The sequence below is a fragment of the Trichosurus vulpecula genome, chromosome 6, assembly GCF_011100635.1.
Source record: "Trichosurus vulpecula isolate mTriVul1 chromosome 6, mTriVul1.pri, whole genome shotgun sequence".
Taxonomy (NCBI): Eukaryota; Metazoa; Chordata; class Mammalia; order Diprotodontia; family Phalangeridae; genus Trichosurus; species Trichosurus vulpecula.
The window spans coordinates 159,459,076-159,481,488 of NC_050578.1; the positions used below are offsets into that span (position 1 = coordinate 159,459,076).

Consider the following 22,413-nt stretch of genomic DNA (forward strand, 5'->3'; position numbering starts at 1 on the left):
ATTTGGGATCGAAAAAGCAAACAGCTATTCCCATACATGAGTATGTTAAAAAATAGAAATTGGGAATTGGTTAAGAGAGAAATATTATTTAGTGATTTATTTACAAAGGTGAGATGATTCACTTAGGAAGCAGTTCTCAAGGACTTGAAAATAACTAAGTTTTTTGACTACCATATTTTATGAAAGTGTTTAATGGACTACATGTAGATTCCCAAGTCAATGACTGTTTGACCCATATTGTTTTTACTCCCTGTGACCTGCACTGAATAAATGCATCCTTGTTGAAAAGTACCCTTTTAGTTCCTTTACATGTTGCAGAAGTTCAAGTAACAAAATGTATTAACTCTTAGTACATGAACACATCAGTGTAGCCTTTTCCGAATAAAGTGATCTGAGCACAGACTTTGACCCAGTCCTGAATAGGGCTGCTTCTTGTACTGTACAACAAAGAAGCAAGTGTCCAGATGGCTGTGAATTTTCTTGGGAAAAGATGTACAGAATGATATGAAGGCACAATCTACAATTCAGAGCAAGGTTACCAAGGGCAAAGGAGACTTCTTTCTTTTTTTAGCTGATGTTGGTAGGAGGAAGAGATATCCCAACTATTTTCAGTAAACGTCACCAAAATGGAATGAAGGAGACAGTACATTTTGGGGACTTCCAAGAAGCAATAGTTTTCACTTTTGATTAAACTGAAATAAAGTGTTAACTTTAGACAAAGCCTGCATGTGGGTAAAGCTTACTTAGCATGTGTCCTAGTACCATGGGTGTTTTAAAAGTGGTAAATTGATGTCATTAAAATAGGGTTCAATTTTGATCTCAGACATACATTACCAGGGTAACCTGGGCAAGTCATTTAACCCCTATGGGCCTTGATTTCGTCACTTGGAAAAAGAAAGGGTTGGACTAGATGGCCTCCAAAGTCTCTTTTAACTCTAAATCTATGATATCATGAAATGATGCGGTGAGGTAAAATTGTACCCCATTTAGTGACAAGAATGCATTTTGTACTTTCTCTTTTAATGGACAAAATCTGGTTTGTACAAGAGTGGACCTAAATTCTGAGGAGAAATTTTGTAAGTATGGTTAACATTTTGTCTGCATTTTTAATGCTAATTATTCTTACTTTACTAAAAGAATTATCAACTGTAGTTTATTCTTTATGGATGATGCCAGCCTTAAAATTTGGCCTTTAGAATCTGAAAAGTTTGACGTTATAATTTATGATCAGGACAGGAGTATGTCTACCAAATTTAAGATATAGTATAGAGAGACAGAAAAATTAAAAAAATGAAGAGGGAAAATTAGATTGCGGAGGAGATGGCTAGCTAACAACAAGCTCTCATCTCTCTTGGCTACATGCTGGACTTTTTATGTACTATGCCCTGGCTTCCTCCTGAAGCTTATTCCAGCCCTGGAATTCATACTTTAGAAGTCCCTTCTCTCTCTACAGCCTTTCCCTCTGATGGCTTCACCCAGAACCAACATTTAAGGAGGGTACCCAGGCTAGCTATGTCTCATTCCTCTGTAAGCTGTACTCTGGACTTTCTCTGTCATTCTTTCATGCTATTTCTTTATTTCGCCATCCTCCAATCTTCTTGTTCAGCTTCCTTTTATGCCTTATCTCCTCCCATTAAAATGTAAGCTCTTTATGGGCAGGCATTGTCTCTCTTTCTACTTGTGCTTGTATTCTCAGTGCTTAGCATAGAGCCTGGCACATGGTAACACTTAGAAATGCTCATGGGCTGACAGTGCGGCAACCAAAAAAGCAAATTCAATCACTCTAGAATATAATTTCACTTAAAAACTTTAATTTAGCAAATATAGGTTTGAAGGCACAGTCATGTTCAGAAGGTCATAGTTACTGCACCCCTCCCACTACTACCATCCAGGATTCCTGTAAGATGGACAGAGAGACGGATATAGACAGTAAAACTCTTGCTCTGATTTAGGGTCTTTGGAACAGGAAGCTCAGACACATCCCTGATGACAAAGACAAAGTACAGCCTGAAGGTGGATATGGGAAGATGGGAGGGTAGCAGGGAATACATAAAGTCTAAGGCTTGAAGAGAAGGGGAGAAGAGAAGGAGTCAGTCACCCCAGGCATATGAGGTGATTTATACAGTGGCACTTAGATGTATTAGAGGGAATTGGCTCACTGACCTGGAAAGAAGAGGGGATCTGAGACCATACTAATTAATTCAGTCTTAATCTGTTAAGAGAGGCAGAGTGTCTGGAGAGAGGTGGTGATAGTCTTGTTACTCTGCTGGTCAGACAACATCAGAAGTACTGTGCTCAGCTCTGAATGAGGCAGCCAGGTGGCACAGTGGATAGAATGCTGATCCTGCAGTCAGGAAGATGAGTTCAATTCCAGCCTTCCTGACTGTGGGCAAGTTGCTTCACTGCTGTGTGCCTCAGTTTCATCACGTGTAAAATGAGGATAATAGCAATCACCTCCCAGGGTTGTTGTGAGGATCATATATAATATTCTTTGTAAAGTGCATTGCACGGTATCTGGCACATAGTAGGTTTTTAATAAAAGATTATCCTTATCCCTTTATAGATGGAGGGGTGGGAAAGCATCTTGAGGAGAGAAACAATGATGGTTAAGCCACCAAGATCATGCCATAGGTGGATTCTTTGAAAGGAATGGGAATGTTTAACATGGAGAGAAGGAGAGAAGACCTAAGGAGGATATGATAGCTCTCTTCAAGTATTTGAAGGGTTGTCCTGTGAATTAGGCTTGTTCTGTTCAGCATCAGAGAGCAGAGCTGGGAGCAGTGGGTAGAAGTCACAGAGAGGCAGATTTAGGTGTGATAGAAGGAAAAGCTTCCTGGTAGCTAAAACTATCTAAAAGTGAAATGATCTGTCAGGATGGAGGGGGGGTCCCCTCATTATAGGTCTTTGAGGAAAGGCTAAATGACTATTTGCTGGGAATATCAAAGCTTGTATTCTTCTATCAGCTTGAATTGATTGGTCTCAGGGCTCTTTCAACTCTGAGATACCATGATTTCATATTTAAATAATCCATGATTACATTGAAGCATAGAAAGGAAAATTGGGGGGTCATTTATATGTCCTTAGAGTTTTTATTAATAACTTAACTGTTATTTGAGCAATATAGACATTTTCAGATTAGTACTAAACTTTAAAAAAATGATTATAAATATCAGTGCTGTGGTTTTAAGGTTCAGGAGTATTAATTCCCATTCAAAAGTGTGGTATTTCTTTTCAGGGTATGTTGCTGTTACTACTTATTAAACATTAAGTAACACATTTGTTCCTTCTTGTTACTAGGTTGTGCATGCTCTTGTCAAGCGTGGGAATCTTGGATTTAACTGCCTTTCATGTACCTACCATGACTAGTCCTTTTATTTCCTTTAGGACGTATCTGCATAGAGCAAATCAAGCAGGCTATTTATAAATAGGGTACTCTGTTTGATTATACCACCCTTGGTTTGCTTTTTGAAGTGGCAAATGGACTATTACTCACTCTGAAAACAATGTGGGTTTTTTATAGCAGTCAAAAAGACAATTTCTTTTAACAAGTATCATGAAATTTCATTGCTAATTATATTAGATTGACACACTCTCGAATAATTTTGTTTTATTTCATAACTATTTTCTTTTTCTTTTTTTTTACAGAAAAAATTTAAAATCTACATATATACAAAATAAATCCTCAGACTAAAAAAGAAAAGCAAAGTTTGTGTTTATAATCAGTTGTGTGGGTGAATGTACAGTTGCCTTGTATGAATAACTCTGGAATGTTGTTGGGCTAACAATTAGAGTTTCCCAAACTGAATATGTGGACCTTGGGAGACAGTGGGTTCCCTAACATTGGAAGTCTTCAAATAAAGGCTGGAGGACCACCTGTCTGGCATTGTGTGTGGGGAAATCTTCTTCATGTATGAGTTAGATTCCGAGACCCTTCCTAGTTGTGTGTTATTCTCTGAGTTGTGGAACCTTCGTAGTGGCAGTTAGAGAGTTGAGCTGGGGAATAATTCCACAGGAGACCAGCTGGAACCCTGGAAGAAAACAGCAGGAGTATCTCCTGAGAAAACAGCTGACTTAGAGAACATTCAACCACTTACTTGAAGCAGACTTTGGAAATTGGGAACGAGGTGTTGAGAAGGATGAACTTGTCAGTAGTGTTTGGTAAAAGTAGAGAAATGAAACGAGTGAAAATAGAGCTGGATTAAGCATCTTTTTCAAAGGGTAATAATTGTCAATTCTATACAGTCTTCAGTTATCCTTTGCATAGCATCCTAATCCAGTCTCACAAAGGATCTGTTTAACATGTATTTACTGACTTCTTTCTTTTTTTAAGTCATATGTCTGGAAACTCCAAGGAAGGTTGTGAGAGGGGAAGTACCTTCAGTACTTGTATTTACTCTTTTGAATTCTAGGATGTCATCTTCCCTGATCCAGCTTTCCCCCGTCCCCATTAAAGTAGAGCTTAAGTAAAATATCCCCTTTGGGAAGGTGGAGAATGGAATTAATCTCTTCTCTTTCAGGCAGGGAAACTGAAGTGTAGGGAGATTTTGGCATCCTTCTGGTTGTCTAAATTATTTCTTCCTCTGTTTGACTCATAGAGACCTTTATAACCTTCCTACCTTTCTAATCTTTTTACCATTTACTTCTTTCCACACACACTGTGATATAGGAACCCTGGCCTCCTTACTGTTCTTTGCACAAGGGACTCTTGACTCCATATCTTTTTAATGGCTGTCCCCATGACTAGAATGTTCTCCCTTTCATCTTTGCCTCCTGACAGGCTCTCCTGACTGTCTTCAAGTCTCAGCTAAAATCCCATCTTCTACAAGAAGCTTTTGCCAGTCCCCCTTAAGGCTAATGCCTTCCCTCTTGGGATTGTATCCATCCCAAATATCTTATATGTGCATAGTTGGGTACATGTTTTTTTCTCAGCTTGGTGGTGCAGTAGATAGAGTGATAGAACTACAGTAAGAAAGACCTGAGTTCACATATGGTGTCAGACCCTCACTAGCTATGCAGCCCTGGACAAGTCACTTAACCTCTGTCTACCTTAGTTTCTACATCTGTAAAATGAGAATAATAACGGTCTTATTTCCCCTTTTTTTTTGGAGGGGGGAAGGTAAGGCAATTGGGGTTAAGTGGCTTGCCCAAGATCACCCAGCTAGTAAGTGTGTCAAGTGTCTGAGGCTGGATTTGAACTCAGGTCCTCCTGACTCCAGGGCCGGTGCTCTACTCACTTCGTCCCCTAGCTGCCCCCTGTTCTTTTCATTCTAACAGGGAAAAAGATGGTTGAGGGGTCATGGTCAGTTTTCAGTTGCCATACACTCATACTTAATTCCCACACCAATCTGAGACTCTAGGAAGAAATAGTTCAAGAAGCTGATTAAGTAACATCATGAGACAGAACATCCCAGTTTGTTTTATTCTTCAAGTTTATTGGTTTATGTTGCTCTGAGGGTTTTTTTTTAATTTCCTCTTGGTTTCATTCATCTTTAGGATATGTTTCTCCAGAGAGCAAGCCAAGGAACAGAGGAAATGAAACTTTAAACCAGTTCATTTGGCTTTTTGAAAGTAGATGTTGGTGGGCAGGAAGCTGAAACTATTGCTCGAAATGGCCTTTTCAAATGATTCACAAATGTCTTTTGGCCACCCTATCTTGCCCTGAATTAGCATACATGACCAAGAGGGGCTGCTCTGTTGTTCCACGCGCATGTGTGTGTGTGCGTGCGTGTGTGTGTGTGTGTGCGCGCGCGCGCGCGCGCGCGCGTGTATGAGAGAGTGTGTGTGTTTGTGAGAGAGAGTGTGTGTGTGAGTGTGTATGAGAGTGTGTATGTGTGAGAGAGAGGGTGAGTGTGTGTGTGTGTGTGTGTATGAAAGAGAGAGTGTGTATGTGTGAGAGAGAGGGTGAGTTTGTGTGTGTGTGTGTATGAAAGAGAGAGTGTGTATGTGTGAGAGAGAGGGTGAGTTTGTGTGTGTGTGTGTGTGTGTGTGTGTGTGTGTGTGTGTGTGTTTCCTGAAGGAGAGGAAAAAAAGACAATTAAAAATAGCTCAGCCTGTGTGGTTGGAACTTTGTATTGGGAGTCAGGTGACCTGAGGTCTAGTCCTGACTGTACTGACTAGCTGGGTGCCCTTGGGTAGGTGACAGACACTTCCTGAGTCTCAGATTGCATTAGATGTTCCAAGAGGTTCCTGCCACTTCTAGGATCCTGAGACTTAATTATTTACAAGGAATATATCTGAAGCAAGTCACATTTGGGGGAAAGTGACATAGAGGCCAGTGCCTTTCATATCATGTCTAGTGGGGGGACCTGTAGAACAGGGAGAATATGCTGGCTGGTGGGGTAGGGTTTGCAATACGTGGCCATAGGGACATTTTGCTTGATTTGTTAAAGTTTATTCAATGTCAGAGAGAAGACCCCTTTGGATTGAACCCAGGAGGCAAGAGAACTTGATCCCCGTACTGAGGCTTAAAAGTTGAGTAGTCCCTTGAATTCCCTGAGCCTCAGTTGTCTCATCTGTATAAGGGGATGATACTTGTTCTACCTACCTGTCTTATGGAGTTGTGGGGCAAATTCTTTGTAAACCTTCAAGTTTACATAAATGTGAGTTTTAATTGTTGGGTTTTGGTCCTTAAGGTTTTTCTTCTTAAGGTTATAACTGGAGACCGATGGGGGAGTAAAGGAGATTGATTCTTCTGACTTTAGGGCCTAACTGAAGCAATTTTTCTTTCAGTCCCTAAGCTATAGTAAATGGATTCATCTTTTTGGAGAAATGTGCACTATTTTCGCATTTATCGGGTATTAATTATAACTATTAAAGGGTTGTAGAATTATAAGGAAAGAATGTCAAAAATATTAAAAAAAGAATGTTCATATTTTGAACTACTGGCTTCACAAACAAATGCTATTTTTAAAAAAATAAAGTTTTTTCTTATATCCTATAGTCCTTAATACATCTTTTTTTCCTCTCTTTTAACAGAAAAAATATAGAAAGGGATTTGTTGACATCTCAAAAATCAAATGTGTGGAAATAGTGAAGATTGATGATGGTGTTATTCCTTGTCAGAATAAATATCCATTTCAGGTGAGTATGTGTGTTTTTGCTTTTGTGCCTTGCAGGGTTTCGAGTAAAGCTGCCTACTTATCATTATAGTTTCATCAGTCAGTGCTTTAAGATTTCTTCATCTACTGACGTTAAATGTGTTCACCACTTTCCTGGACGTTTGTAATCAACAAATTTCCCTTTAGAGTTTCTTAGTATTTGCTTGTGTGCTGAAGTTTTCCAGGACTTGTTTGACTCTCCAGAGTTTCTTAACTTAGGGGTCTGTGAACTTTTTTTTAAAAAATAATTATACTTCACTGTAATTTGTTTCCTTTGAAATCTTCTGTATTTTCTTTTATGCCTTTAAAAGCATTATTCTGAGAAGGAGTCCATAGGCTTCACCAGATTACCATATGGTCCCATGACACACACACACAAAAAGAACCTCTGATCTAAAACAATGTAGCCCAACACCTGCCTCTGAAAATAGTCCTCTCACTGGACAGCTAGTCAGACTGACTGGGAGAAAGAAGTACCTGTAGTTGTTGGGTTTTTTTGGAGGGGGGAAGGTGAGGCAATTGGGATTAAGTGACTTGCCCAAAGTCACACAGCTATAGTAAGCATGTCAAGTGTCTGAGGCCAGATTTGAACTCAGGTCCTCCTGACTCCATGGCCAGTGTTCCACTCACTGTGCCACTTAGCTGCCCCATACCTGTAGGTTCTTGATGGAAATGAAAAAGGTAGTCATAGACCTCTTCTGTGATCTTTCATGGCCTAAGTGATAAGTTCTTGTGATAAGCATTGTTCATGTTCTCAAGGTTATTATGAGGCCACGTAATAATTTTATCTATCTAGCTATTATTTGTGGAGCGTGTGTGTGTGTGTGTGTGTGTGTGTGTGTGTGTGTGTGTTCTTATTTGACCCTTACAAAAATGTTAGTATAAGTATTAGTGGTACGTGTATTATTGGAATGGTAGCACAAGCATTATTTCTCCCATCGTATAAAAGAAAGTCTTAGATTGAGTAATGCACAGCTACCTACAGCTAGTGAATAAGATAGCCATGATGACAAACACTGGGTATACTGTCCCACCTTTTACTGGAAACCTTCCCCAACCCTCCCTAATTCTAGTGCCTTCTCTATGTTAATTATTTTCTGTTTATCCTGTATATAGCTTGTATGTATGTGTGTGTGTGCCCACACGCACACATATTTTTTTGCATGTTGTCTTCCCAATTAGATTATAAGCTCCTTGAAAGCAGGGACTGTCTTTTGCCTCTTTTTATATTCCCCAGTGCTTAGCACAATGCCTGGCACATAGTAGGCTCTTAACAAATGTTTTCTGGTTAATTGATTGATTGGTGTATATAAAGAAACATGACTATCTTTTCAGACTCCCTTTCTTATAGTATCTGAACCCTTGAGGCTACTTCCACATAGATTTCTTTACTGGGCAATCCACACCCAAGTTCTAGACAACTCAGTCTTAATCCCTTTCCTCGTGGTTTCAAGACAAAAAAGAAAAGGAACTCGCTCCTGGTAGTTAACATTTCTTTTTTTTTTAATTGTTTAATTTAAATTTATTTATTTAACATATTTAGTTTTCAGCATTGATTTTCACAACAATTTGAATTACAAATTTTCTCCCCATTTCTACCCTCCCCCCCACTCCAAGATGGCATATATTCTGGTTGCCCTGTTCCCCAGTCAGCCCTCCCCTCTATTACCCCCCTCCCCTCTCATCCCCTTTTCCCTTCCTTTTTTGTAGGGCAAGATAAATTTCTATGCCCCATTGCCTGTGTATCTTATTTTTTGGTTGCATGCAAGAACTTTTTTTTTGTTTGTTTTTGAACATCTGTTTTTAAAACTGTGAGTTCCAAATTCTCTCCCCTCTTCCCTTCCCACCCACCCTCCCTAAGAAGTCAAGCAATTCAACATAGGCCACATGTGTATCATTATGTATAACCCTTCCACAATACTCATATTGTAAAAGACTAACTATATTTTGCTCCTTCCCAACCCATCCCCCTTTATTGAATTTTCTCCCTTGACCCTGTCCCCTTTTGAAAATGTTTGTTTTTGATTACCTCCACCCCCATCTGCCCTCCCCTCCATCATTCTCCCTTGTTTTTTAATCTTCTTCCCTCTTCTTTCCTGTGGGGTAAGATACCCAACTGAGTATGTATGGTATTCCCTCCTCAGGCCAAATCTGATGAGAGCAAGGTTCACTCATTCCCCCCTCACCTGCCCTCTCCCCTCCTCCACAGAACTGCTTCCTCTTGCCACCTTTATGCGAGATAATCCACCCCATTCTATCTCTCCCTATCTCCCTCTCTCAGTATGTTGCTCTCTCATCCCTTAATTTCCTTTTATTTCTTTTAGATATCTTCCCTTCATCTTCAACTCACCCTGTGTCTGCTCTCTCTCTTTTACATATATATATATATACACACATATATATATATGTACACACATACACATACATACATATACACATAGATATATACATACATACACATTCACTTATATATATATAAACATATATATACATATATATACATACATATATATATACATATATATATATATATATATATATATATGCATATTCCCTTCAGCTACCCTAATACTGAGGTCTCATGAATCATACATGTCATCTTTCCATGTAGGAATGTAAACAAAACAGTTCAACTTTAGTAAGTCCCTTGCAATTTCTTTTTCTTGATTACCTTTTCATGCTTCTCTTGATTCTTGTGTTTGAAAGTCAAATTTTCTATTCAGTTCTGGTCTTTTCACTGAGAAAGCTTGAAAGTCCTCTATTTTATTGAAAATCCATATTTTGCCTTGGAGCATGATACTCAGTTTTGCTGGGTAGGTGATTCTAGGTTTTAATCCTAGCTCCATTGAACCTCCGGAATATCACATTCCAAGCCCTTCAATCTCTTAATGTAGAAGCTGCCAGATCTTGTGTTATTCTGATTGTGTTTCCACAATACTCAAATTGTTTCTTTCTGGCTGCTTGCAGTATTTTCTCCTTGATCTGGGAGCTCTGGAATTTGGCAACAATATTCCTAGGAGATTTCTTTTTGGGATGTATTTGAGGAGGCGATCGATGGATTCTTTCAATTTCTATTTTGCCCTGTGGCTCTAGAATATCAGGGCAGTTCTCCTTGATAATTTCTTGAAAGATGGTATCTAGGCTCTTTTTTTGATCATGGCTTTCAGGTAGTCCAATAATTTTTAAATGATCTCTCCTGGATCTATTTTCCAGGTCAGTGGTTTTTCCAATGAGATATTTCACATTGTCTTCCATTTTTTTATTCCTTTGGTTCTGTTTTATAATATCCTGATTTCTCATAAAGTCACTAGCTTCCACTTGCTCCAATCTAATTTTTAAAGTAGTATTTTCTTCAATGATCTTTTGGACCTCCTTTTCCATTTGGGTAATTCTGCCTTTCAAGGCATTCTTCTCCTCATTGGCTTTTTGGAGCTCTTTTGTCCTTTGAGTTAATCTATTTTTTAAGGTGTTGTTTTCTTCAGTGTATTTTTCAGTATTTTTTTGGGTCCCCTTTATCAAGTCATTGACTTGTTTTTCATGGTTTTCTCTCATCCTTCTCATTTCTCTTCCCAATTTTTCCTCTACTTCTCTAACTTGCTTTTCCAAATCCTTTTTGAGCTCTTCCATGGCCTGGGACCAGTTCATGTTTTTCTTGGAGGCTTTTGTTGTAGGCTCTATGACTTTGTTGTCTTCTTTAGGCTATATGTTTTGGTCTTCTTTGTCACCAAAAAAGAATCCAAAGTCTGAGACTGAATCTGGGTGTGCTTTCGCTGCCTGGCTATATTCCCAACCAACTAACTTGACCCTTGAGTTTTTCAGTGGGGTGTAACTACTTGTAGACTAACGAGTTGTATGTTCCATGTTTGGGGGGGAGGTGCCAACTCTGTCACACCAGCACTACTCCTTCCCCAAGAACCCCCAGCCCGGGCTGGGCTTAGATCTTGAGCAGGCTGTGTACTCCTGCTTTGATCCGCCACTTAATTCCTCCCACCAGGTGGGCCTGGGGCCAGAAGCAGCAGCAACTGTAGCTGCCTCACCTCCGCTGCCCCCGGGGCTGGAAGCCGAACCTCGAACTCCTTCCACTCCCGCAGCTTTTCCCACTAACCGTCTCCGCAGTCTTTGGTGTTTGTGGGTTGAGGAGTTTGGTAACTGCTGCAGCTCACATATTCAGGGCACTAGGGGCCCCATCCACCCGACTCCAAGTTTGGTTGTTCCACACCGCTCAGGCTGGGCTCTGCTCCACTCCGTTCCCAGCTCCCAGCTCCATGTGGGATAGACCTCACCCAGAGACCATCCAGGTTGTCCTGGGCTGGAGCCCTGCTTCCCTCTGCTGTTCTGTGGGTTCTGCCGTTCTAGAATTGGTTCGGAGCCATTTTTTATAGGTTTTTGGAGGGACTCGGTACGGAGCTCACGCTAGTCCCTGCTTACCAGCCGCCATCTTGGCTCCGCCCGGTAGTTAACATTTCTAACCAGTGTCTGTATGTAAAATATTCTTTCTGATTTTTGAGGGACAGTATGTTTGCTCTTTTGGACCTCCACATCTTTAATCCCTCACAAAATCAGACATCCTCTCCTCTTTGGTAAGGAAATTACTCCCTCTAGTTTTAAGCTTTTACTTTTTAGCCTGTCCCTGACACCCAGAGTCCTAAGAAAGTATCATAAATGGGAAATAACTTGGCTCCATTAAATGGAAATTACATGTCTTTTTCCATGCAGATTGTGGGCTAATCAGGCAATTCAAGGACACAGCCTCTCTGCATCCTCTTCTCTCTCCCACCAATAATAATTCTAACCTTCTAGTTTTTTCTTCCAGATTCTGAGACAACTCTAAGCCATTCTGATGAAGATGCTTATTATAATAAACTATCACCGAGTACATATTCAATGTTATTCAGCCTTACGGAGCTTTGATAATAATTACTAACATTTAATAGCACATTAAAGAATGCAAATAATTTTGCATCGACATTCTGTGAGGTAGATAATAGTAGTCTTGTTATCGTTATTTTATAGATGAGAAAACTGAGTCTTAGAGAGATTACTCCATGGTTGCACAGCTATTTAGTGTCAGAAGCAGAATTTCAATCTAGGTCTTCCTTACTTCATAGCCAGAACTCCACCATGTCATGCTGCATTCAATATGTAAATTAATTCTGAGAGCACTGTGTCCTTTTTATTAAATTGCCCCAACTTATCCATGCATAGTTAATGTCCCCCAATCATAAAGATGTTGCTTTATTTCAGATACAAGTAGTTTATAGTTATTATGTATTTTCATATTTCTAGGTCTTAGTTTTAAAAAAACTCATGGATTCTTTCATTTTAGAAGTGTTTATTAAGCAGCTGCTCTGTAACAAGCATGGCAGTAGGGTAAGGAGTACAAAGACAGACACTGCCCTTTTGTCAAAGGCTTTTTCTGCTTCCATTGTTATAATCATGAGGGGTTTTTTAAGTACTTTTTGTTTATATGTTAGATTGTTCATAGTTTTTCTGCTGTTGTTGAACCAGTCTTGCATACCGTTTGGTCATGAGGAATAATTTTTAATGGGTTGTATTATATTACCCAGAATTTTATGTATTATTTTTACTTCCATTTTCATGAAGGATGTTTGTATATAATTTAGTTGTCCATCACATGCTTGGCAAGTTTTAAAATAAACTCAATATTTGCCAAGGGATAGTTTATGGACTAGTAATCAATTTTTATGACTATTTTATGTGTACTTGTGAAGAATATATATTTCCCACTTCTCCCATTTGGTTATCTCTACATGTCCATTAATTCCAAAAGATTAAATAAGTAAGTAGGTCAGATCTGTGATTTCTTTACTGTTTAATCTTTTCTTTTGATTTGCCAAATTTGAAGTCTACTTTATTTTGTCTGTATTTCTGTTAAAATTAATTTTATGAATTTACTAGTGTCATTTTTACTTATATAATTTTATGTTGTAACTTATTTATAAATTGAGAATTGTTAAGTACTTCTGTTATATCTATTGATATATCTGTATCTGTGACTATATCTATATCTGTTGATGGTGCCACCATCATTCACATCACCTAGGCTCCTACTACAATAATCTTTGAGTCTTCTCTCTCTTTACGCTATACCTCAAATGAGTTAACATATCCTTTCAATTCTGTATTTCCAGTAACTCTCACATATGTGTCCTCCTCTGAATTTCTACCAAAATTTCCTTTGTTCATCTTTTATCACCTAGATCAGAGATGCAAGTGACCAGCAAAGTGCGGCCCAAACCAGATTAAAATGTAATTGGAAAATGTTTAACAAAACAAATACAAATACAGTGCAGCACAGATAATGTTAATTTGTAGTTTTCTAAGTCAGTATGTGGCCCTGCATTTCTATTTGAGTGTGACATCATTGACCTGGATTACTGTAAAAGTTTCCTAACTGGACTTCTTGGTTATTACTTTTCCGGTCTGTCCTTAATACAACTGCTCAAATAATATTCATGATGTATAATTCTGACCTGTCACTCCTATATTGAAAAATATTCATTGGCTCCCTATTTCTTATCAATAAGTTAATAAATCTTCATTTTGTACTGTGCCCTTTCATATACACTATATTGCAGACAAACTCCAGAACTCTTTTTCACCCATTTCATTCTGTACTGTTATGGCGCTGTTCCTTTGACTCTCATCTCCCTTGTTCCTTACTTTCTGGGGATGAAGCTACATGTAACACCTCATGTAACAGCTGACATCTTTGGAGAAAACCTTGTTACTTATCATTTAAGATAGTTTCTCTAAGGGTATACAACCAAGCTCTAATTCATTGTGGTCTGTGGGACACACCTTTGTCCTAAAATCAACCTGCGTCCCTGGCTTGACCTTGGTTCTCTCTAAGAGGCAAGATTGGTATAGGAGAAGAGGGCTGGATGTGGAGTCAGGATGCTTCTTATATCCTGGCTTCAAAACCTATAGCTGTGAGATCGTTGGTAAGGGACCACCTGGCTGAACCTCAATTTTTTTTTTTAAAGAGAGAGAAAAAAATTTTCATTACCTGCTCCATGAGGAAAGAATTTTGTAAATCTCAGAGTTTTATGTAAATGTGAACTATCATTGTTACAGTTCTATGGTATTCACAGGGTTGTTACATCATATCTGTTCATATGCAAACTTACTGGAAAAGGAATCATTTGTCAAATGGTTTATTAATGGAAAAACTATAAAAATATCTGTTTATCAACAGCAGTGGTACTACAGTGAGGGTAGATGACTGTGGTAATTCACAGCTGTCTAGAGTAAAATGATAGACTGAAAGCAAAAGTACTAGACTAGGACTTTCCCACCCATTACACCTGGTCTTATTACTAAAATAGCAAAGAGGCAGGGCCAAGTAGAACAGTTTGCTGCTAAATAATCCAAGTGAAAATGGTTACTTTTTGCTTATAAAGGCACATATTGCTTTATGCAAAATATTTGTTCCAGAAAAGTTTTATTTAAATTGAATTTTTGTAAATGGAATTATATTTTAAATACAATGGGAAATCTTTAAAGAAAAAAAACATTCGGCTTGTAAAACCTTTTGTAAAGGGAGGAATCGCTTCTTATTTTATCTCTGGTAGAGTTCTAGATTTTCACCTATTGAATTTGAGCAGAGACCTATGAGTGAACAGCTTAAAGGAAGATAAAAAACTTGAATAAATAAAGATATGGAAGGAATTTAAGGGGCAAGACAGACATGTCTTAAAACAAAAATGCCACCAGTATGTCTATTCAGTTATGGATAGATCTACTCAAGTGATGAGAGAATAAATGTTGATTATAAGAATTACAGTGGTGTGTGAATTATTCTTATGATTCATAGGTAGATAGATGAAAAGTACAGAATAAAATGGGTTCATTTACATTTGAAATAAAAAATGTAAAATTATTCTACTAAGGTAATCCATTTGGAATCTTTCAATTTATGTACTCATGTAGAGTTAATATTTTTAAAAAAACCAACCCAGGCATTTAATTGAGAAAAATGAAAATGGATCAATAGATGACTGTGTTGAATGTTCCTCTCATATTCTTGCCATTTTCTCTTCTCTTGTTGTAGATTTTTAAAACCCTTAAATACACTTTTAACAGGAAACTATAGGACATAGTTTAGGATGTGTTAGTGTTTATGAAGCAATAAGGGAAGTGCTAAAAGGGGGGTGCCTCATCCTAATTCTTCACTGTTTCAGGAATCCATGGTTTCATTAGTGTGTGTTACAATCCTTTTATTCCTCAGGACAGCTTCCAAGAGTTGTTGTGACTAAAAAATTCATTACTTTGTAGCTTAGCCTTATGATGATCCTCTGAACATTTTTAGGCTGGTCGTTACAGAAAGGTTTTCCCACTGGGTCCTTATTCAAAGCCTTTCCGGATTGTAAGGCCTGCCATGCCAGAATTTACTCTCTACTGGCAGAATCCAAAGTCACCTCCATGCCATGGTGAGACATTGAAGGAGGATGCTAAAGGAAAAATGATGAAAATTCACCTATTGGATCCAAGGATATTTTCAGTGTATCAGGGTGATAGAAGCAGCTGGGATTTGTGCATTTCTCTCACTTGCATTTTAATGTTTTTTTTTAGCTTTTGTTATAAGAGCCTTTAAAAATATATTTTCATTGTAGGAAGGGAGAAAGTAATTGTGTTTGTATAAGGAAGGGATCAAAGTGCTTTGGATCTGAAATAAGCTTAGTAAGCCTCTTAAGAAAAAAAATAGTTGTATATGAATAGTTCTTACTAGGTTAATCTTTTTTTTTATTTTTCATTTCAGGTTGTCCATGATTTGACTACACTTTACATTTTTGCCCCCAGTGCACAAAGCAGAGATCGATGGGTGAAAAGCTTAAAGGAAGGTAAAAAAAATGTAAATAAATATAGATACGTCAAGAATTTAAGGGGCAGGACATGTCTCAATTAAAACAAAAATACCATCAACATTTCTATTCAGCCATTTACATTTATGGTTGCAGCAAATAAGAGGATAGGTCTACTGACATGATGAGAGCACAATTATTATTACAGTGGTGTGTTAATTACTTAGGACAAGCAATAATTTTGATATTATTTAATTTTGTGACATCAACATCCGTACGTATATATGTCTATTGATACCAGACTGATAAAGAACATCTAACTTGGTTTAGATGAAACCAGGTGAGCTGGTTTCCCCACCCTTAATCAGTCTTCTTTCTGCTGAATTTCATGCCATGTTTCCTTGGTCTCCTTTGTTGTCTTTTTAATTCTGTGGTGTATAAAGAATTTAGAACAGTGCCTGGCACAAAGTAGATGTTATATTAAGGCTAATTCCTTTCCCATTCCCTCTTCCATTCTCCCTATTTTAACAGCTTCCTAAATAGTCTTCTTCCAGTTTGTTTTCTTCCCATCCTATCCTTCACACCATAACTCAGGAAGTCTTCTTAATGGTCTGCTTTTATCATGTCACGGCTTTACTCCCTTGTCTGTCTAATAATATATAAATTTCTGATCTTGGCATTGTTGGTCTTTCATTTTCTGACCCTGACCTACCATTTCCAGACTTTTCTCATGTTACACATCTTCATATGCTTTCTGTTGTAGCCCAATGGGACTCCTTTTCAAGGGATATACCTTGGCATAATGGAGCCTGGCATGAAAATCCAGGTTCCTATCCTGGCTCAGTCACTTACTTAATGTATGATCCTGGTCACTTAATCTCTTTACCACAGTTTCCTCTTTTGTAATATGGGATAATAATAACATCTATTTCACAGGGCTATTGTGGGGGCCAAATAGTAAAATGAATATAAAAATATGTCGCAAATGTTTAAATAGTATATAAATGTGAACTAGTTGTGATACATATTATTAATGATTGTTTGATCTTCACATCTCCTTATTCAGTGCATTTATTCATCATCCTACGTACCTGAAATGTATTTCCCTTTTCTTCTCCTATATCTTTCTATCAAAATTCTTTCCTTTTGCAAAGTGGTCACTTCAGGTGGCCTTTCCTTCATGAAGCTATTCCTTGATACCTGCAGTGAAAGTGACCTTTCCCTTCTCAATTTTCTCATAATACTTTGTCCATCTCTCTTTTTAATTCTTATTTCACTTCCCCTTGTAAGATAACTGTATTATTATTAAAGATACTGACAGCCTTATTTCCTGTACTACACTTACAAGCAGGAACTGATATTCCATAGAAAACTGCCTTATCTCCATACAGTATGGGAATCCAGTAAATCAGTGGTGTTGACTAATTAGTTTGTCACAAAATGTTTAAAAATGGATATAGCTTAACTTGCATGAACTCCTGTCATCCCTTTCATGGAGCATTATGTTTTTTCTTATCACACCATATGGTACAGCAAACATCAGATATGTTAACAAAGATTTCTTTGTTAATAAAAGAAAAAGAAGAAAACTGGACAACTTTACTGTATTATGTAAACCACATTAACCTAAATTATTTATCATGGAAATTTCATAATAAATATTATATCAAGGGAACAAATAATATAATTCAAAGTATTGTTTATGAATTATTACTTTGGTGCCTTGTCTCCACTAATAATAGATGTTCCTTTGAATTACAGAAATCAAGCACAACAACAACCTGATGGTCAAATACCATCCCAAGCTCTGGGCAGATGGAAGCTATCAGTGTTGTAGACAAACGGAAAAGTTAGCACCTGGATGTGAAAAATATAATCTCTTTGAGAGCAGTGAGTGTTATTTTTCTTCCTTATAATTATTATTAATATTTGTTTTGGAGGTATATATTTAGGATCAATACAAATAATCAGGAAAGTACTGTATGTCATTCTCAGTTTGAATTGCCTGCTTCCTAGTAGCCTGCTGTTGATAAATTTTATTTAATTGATTAAAAATTATCATAACTAAGTCCATTTCAAAGAATTGAAACAATTGATCGGGGGGAGGCTTTCCATTGTATGACTTCACACATACATGTGTGCAAAAGAATCAACTCTCTTGATATGCAATCAATCAAGTACAATTTCTGCCAGATGATGTATCATCACAAGTAATGTTTTTTGTCGCCTTACTTTTTATTAATTTTCTGCCAAATAGATGCTTTTTAGATTTGTAGTTAAAAGCATGTTATATTAAGCCCTAAACCTGGCCACAGATGTATCTAAATTTGGATATCATGCACTATGCATTTTTGTCGTTGGTCTAGTGTTCACCTAAAAACATCAGGACTTCATTGTGATTAATTAATGAATCTCACCGTGGATCATTACACTGTTTAAAGGTGTGGGTTTTTTTTTTTTTTTGCAAGGACAACTTTAATTAAAAGAGCTATAGGCGTATAGATAAGATAGAATTGCTGTGTTGTTTGCTAAGGAACAAAGAAAACTTAATTGAGTCAACTGTATGCACTAAATAAGGTCTTCTATAAATGATAGGATGCCTTCAGATTATAGCGATTTTAAGGATTAAATGGTGCTATTACTATTCAGTATCCAACGTGGTCAGGTTTATTATGTTCATCTTCTCATCTGACCTCTTAATCCTTCCTGACACAATATAACCTGCTTGGTCAATTAATTTGAGTTATTTAACAATGGATTGGGTTTTCCCAGCAGGTAGTAAGCTCCTGTTACTGTAGGTATCTGAGTTAAAAACTAAATAGCCACCTGCCAGGGTCACTGAAGAAGGGATTTCTGAACTGTTTTAGAGGCTAGATTAGGTGAACTCAGAGGTCCCTTCCAACCTCAAGATAATAGGAATCATCGCACCTCAGTTCTTCAGGGCCTTTCTGATATTTGTTTATATTATATTAAGTATCTTATGGACAGACCAAGGCAAAGGTGGAGAACCTGCAGCCTCGAGGCTACATGTGGCCCTCTAGGTCCTTGAGGAAGTGTGGCCCTTTGACTGAATCCAAGCTTCACAGAACAAATTCCCTTAATAAAAGGATTTGTTCTGTAAAACTTGGATTCAAAGGACTGCACTTGAGGACCTAGAATGTCACATGTGTCCTTGAGGCCGCAGGCTCCCCACCCTTGGCTCAAGGTATCAGAAATGCTGTTTGTTCATTGTTTTATGAAGTCTTTAATATATATTTCTAATTTCTCTCAGCCAATCAGTACAGAGTTTTTTTTCTTCTTCTGAGTATGTTCATTTTTTATGAATTATTTGTGTCGTATGTATGCTGGAAATTGATTCATGTTGGACTGTCATTTTCTCTTATTGATTATTGGTTTCATTGTGAATTTTACCCGCTTCTTTTGTTTATGTTTTCAGGTGTAAAGAAAGTACTACCTCCAGCACCAGAAAAAAATAAGGTAGGAAAGCTTTAATTTATTGAAGGGTCTGTAGTTTAATCGATAATTAACCAACTTAATCAATAATTTAATCAGTTAAATAATCACTTCTTATTTTATCAATTTTAGCATTTATTAAGTATCTTCTACGTGCCAGGTGGGGCAGCAAGGTGGCGCAGTGGATAGAGTACTGAGCCTGGAGTCAAGAACACTCAATTTCCTGAGTCAAAATCTGGCCTCAGACACTTACTTACTGTATGACCCTGGGCAAGTCACTTAGCTCTGTTTGCCTTAGTTTCCTCATGTGTAAAAAGAGCTGGCAAAGGAAATGGCAAACTACTCTAGTATCTTTGTCAAGAAAATTTCCAATGGGGTCACAAAGAGTCAGTCATGATTGAAACGGCTCAATAACAACAGCAAATATGCCAGGCATTGTACAAGACAGTGTGACTGCAAATGCAAAGAAATTAAATGATCCCTAGTCATGAGGGCTTTACATTCTAATGAAGAGAGAGACATACACACCTAGTAGTTCAATATGAAGTACCGTGAGAGGGAGGGCGCTGGCAGCTAAGAGGAATCAGGAAATGCTTCCTGAAGAAGATGGTATCTGAGCTGTATCCTAAAAAAGAAGGGGGTCTCTATATGGTGAAGATAATGAAGGGTGCACTCCAGGCATGGGAGGGCCTTCCATTTCATAGGTACAAAGATAAGAGTTGGAGTGTTGTAGGGAGGAACCAAGAAGGACAATTTGGCTAGACCGCACAGTGAAGAAGAGAGAGTAATGCCCGCTGATGCTAGACAGTTAGGTTAGGGCTAGGTAGTGCTGAGCTTTGAATATTAAAGAGAAGAGCCTAAGTTTTATCCTATAGGCAATAGAAAGTCACAGGAGACTGTTGAATAGGGAGTCACATGGTCAGATCTGCACTTAAGTAAAATAACTTGGCAGAATTGTGTGGAATGGATGGGAATGAAGAAAAAATTGAGCCAGAGGGACCAGTTAGGAAGCTGTTATAATAATCTAGGGAAGAGGTGATGAAGATCTTAAGTAAAGTGGTAGATATGTGAGTAGAGAGAAGGAATCAGATGTGAAGGATGTTATGACATTATAAAGGTAGAAATTAAAAGATTTGGCAACTGATTTAATATGTGTGGTAAGGGAGAATGAATAGTTGAGGACAACGATGAGCCAACATTACAAACCTGAGAAGCTGAAAGGATGGTGGTGCCTTTGACATAAAGAGGGGGAGGTTTAGAGGGAAAGATCATTTTTAGGTAGAAGGAGTTTAAGATGCCTTTGGGACATTGATTGTAATATCAGTTAAGTTGGGTGTCTTTGATTAAGCCTTACTAGGTGCTAAACCCCAGGCCCCAAACCCCTATCTATTAGGTGCTAAGCCTATGTGGGTATGAATTGGTAACTAAGGTGGGGCTCCATGTGGGGCCAATGAAGGGAGGTGCTAACACCAGAGCCAATCATAGGAGCCTAGGTTCTGGTCCCTCAGATGACATTTGATGATGTCTGAAACTGTATAAAAAGGGAGAACAGAGCTATTTGCTTAAGGCTCTCACTCCTGGAGGCTCAGGACTCTGGGCAGCCTCCGTAAGGGCCTTCTGGCTGAACTCAGATGTTGGTGGTTTTCTTGGTAACTATGAATTGTATTTGGTCTGATGATGTTTGTAATTTGTTTGTATTTGCTCTGAAGTTCAGGATGCTGGTTTTTTCCCCTGAACTAAGTGAATGATTTGTATGCTGGATTAAAGTGAGATTGTTAACCCTTTAACATTACTTTCCTTAGTAAAGCAGATCAAAAGAATCTGGACTTGCAGTGTTCTTTGAGCTGGTTGCTGTTGGTTTTACATCCCCCGCAATAGCTGCTAGCTAGATTGTTGAAACATTGATGTATCCAATAGACAATTGATGATATAGGACTAACACTCTGGAATGTAAATAGGCTGGGTCTGGGAGTCATCTACATAGAAATGAGACAGAGGAGTGATCAGATAGGTAGGAGGAAGACAAGGAAAAAAGAGTGGCATGAGAACCCAGGGAGGAAAGAGTATCCAGGAGAAGAGGATGGGCAACAGTGTCAAATGAATTGGTTAAGAAGGATCAGGACTCAAAGAAGACCATCAGATTTGGCAATTCAGGGATCACTGAGAACTTTGGAGAGAACACTTTCATTTGAATGGTGAGGTCAAATGCAAGAAGGTTGAGCAGTGAATGAGAAGATGAAGATATGTACACAGTGAATGCAGATGACATTTTCCAGGAGCTTGAGAGATATAGGATGATAGCTTGAGGGAATGGCAGAGTCTAATGAAAATTTAAAGAATGGAGGAGACTTGGTGATGTTTGAATACAATAAAGAAGGAGCTAGTTGAAAGGGAGAAATAGAAGATGGGAGAGAAGGAAGATGACTGAAAATTAGGTTTGCTGGGGACAATGGGAAAGGATGGTTTCAAGGACACGTGTAGAAAGGGGTTGACCTTAGTAAGGAAAACGACTTCGTTAGAGTCATTGTTAAAGACCGGGGAAAAGGAGAAGAGAGGTAGGAGATGAGAATGAGTGAAGAGGGAAGTCATGAAATAGTGGCAAGTTTTTCAGCAAAGAAAGCAACAAGATCATCAGCTGAGGCTTCAGAAGGGAAGAGGAGGTTTGGAATAGCTGCTGTGGAGGATGAGATAAGGAGTAAGACAGATGATTAAATTTGGGTTAGCATGTTATGTTTATCAGTATTACAGCTGTTTCCCTCAGAATCACTGTTTCATGAAAGGAGAGCCATCAGTGAGTAAACAGCTAGGACCATCTTTTCTCCTTGATGATAATATTTTAAAACTATGTAATTCAGGATTTTTTTCAGCCTTTACTCTGCTTGACCTTTCTGTATGCATTTGGTATTGTTGACCTCCTCTGTTTTCTGGGCATCTCTTCTCCCATGGCTTCAGAGATACCATATTCCCTTGGTTCTACTGCCTGTCTAACTGCTCCTCCATTTCCATTGCTGGCTCCTTGTCCTCTTCCTTACTGGATA

The 22,413-nt window shown here is 38.2% G+C and overlaps 1 protein-coding gene across 1 annotated transcript in view; it reads left to right on the forward strand.

Moving 5' to 3' along the window:
* The window catches only part of TEC (tec protein tyrosine kinase), a 74,841-nt gene that overhangs the window by 23,526 nt on the left and 28,902 nt on the right, over nucleotides 1–22,413 (forward strand). Inside the window, exons 2-5 of the mRNA XM_036763422.1 lie at nucleotides 6,976–7,080; nucleotides 15,880–15,961; nucleotides 17,684–17,812; nucleotides 19,359–19,399. Coding sequence (XP_036619317.1) covers nucleotides 6,976–7,080; nucleotides 15,880–15,961; nucleotides 17,684–17,812; nucleotides 19,359–19,399 — 357 coding nt within the window. The remainder of the gene's footprint in view (nucleotides 1–6,975; nucleotides 7,081–15,879; nucleotides 15,962–17,683; nucleotides 17,813–19,358; nucleotides 19,400–22,413) is intronic.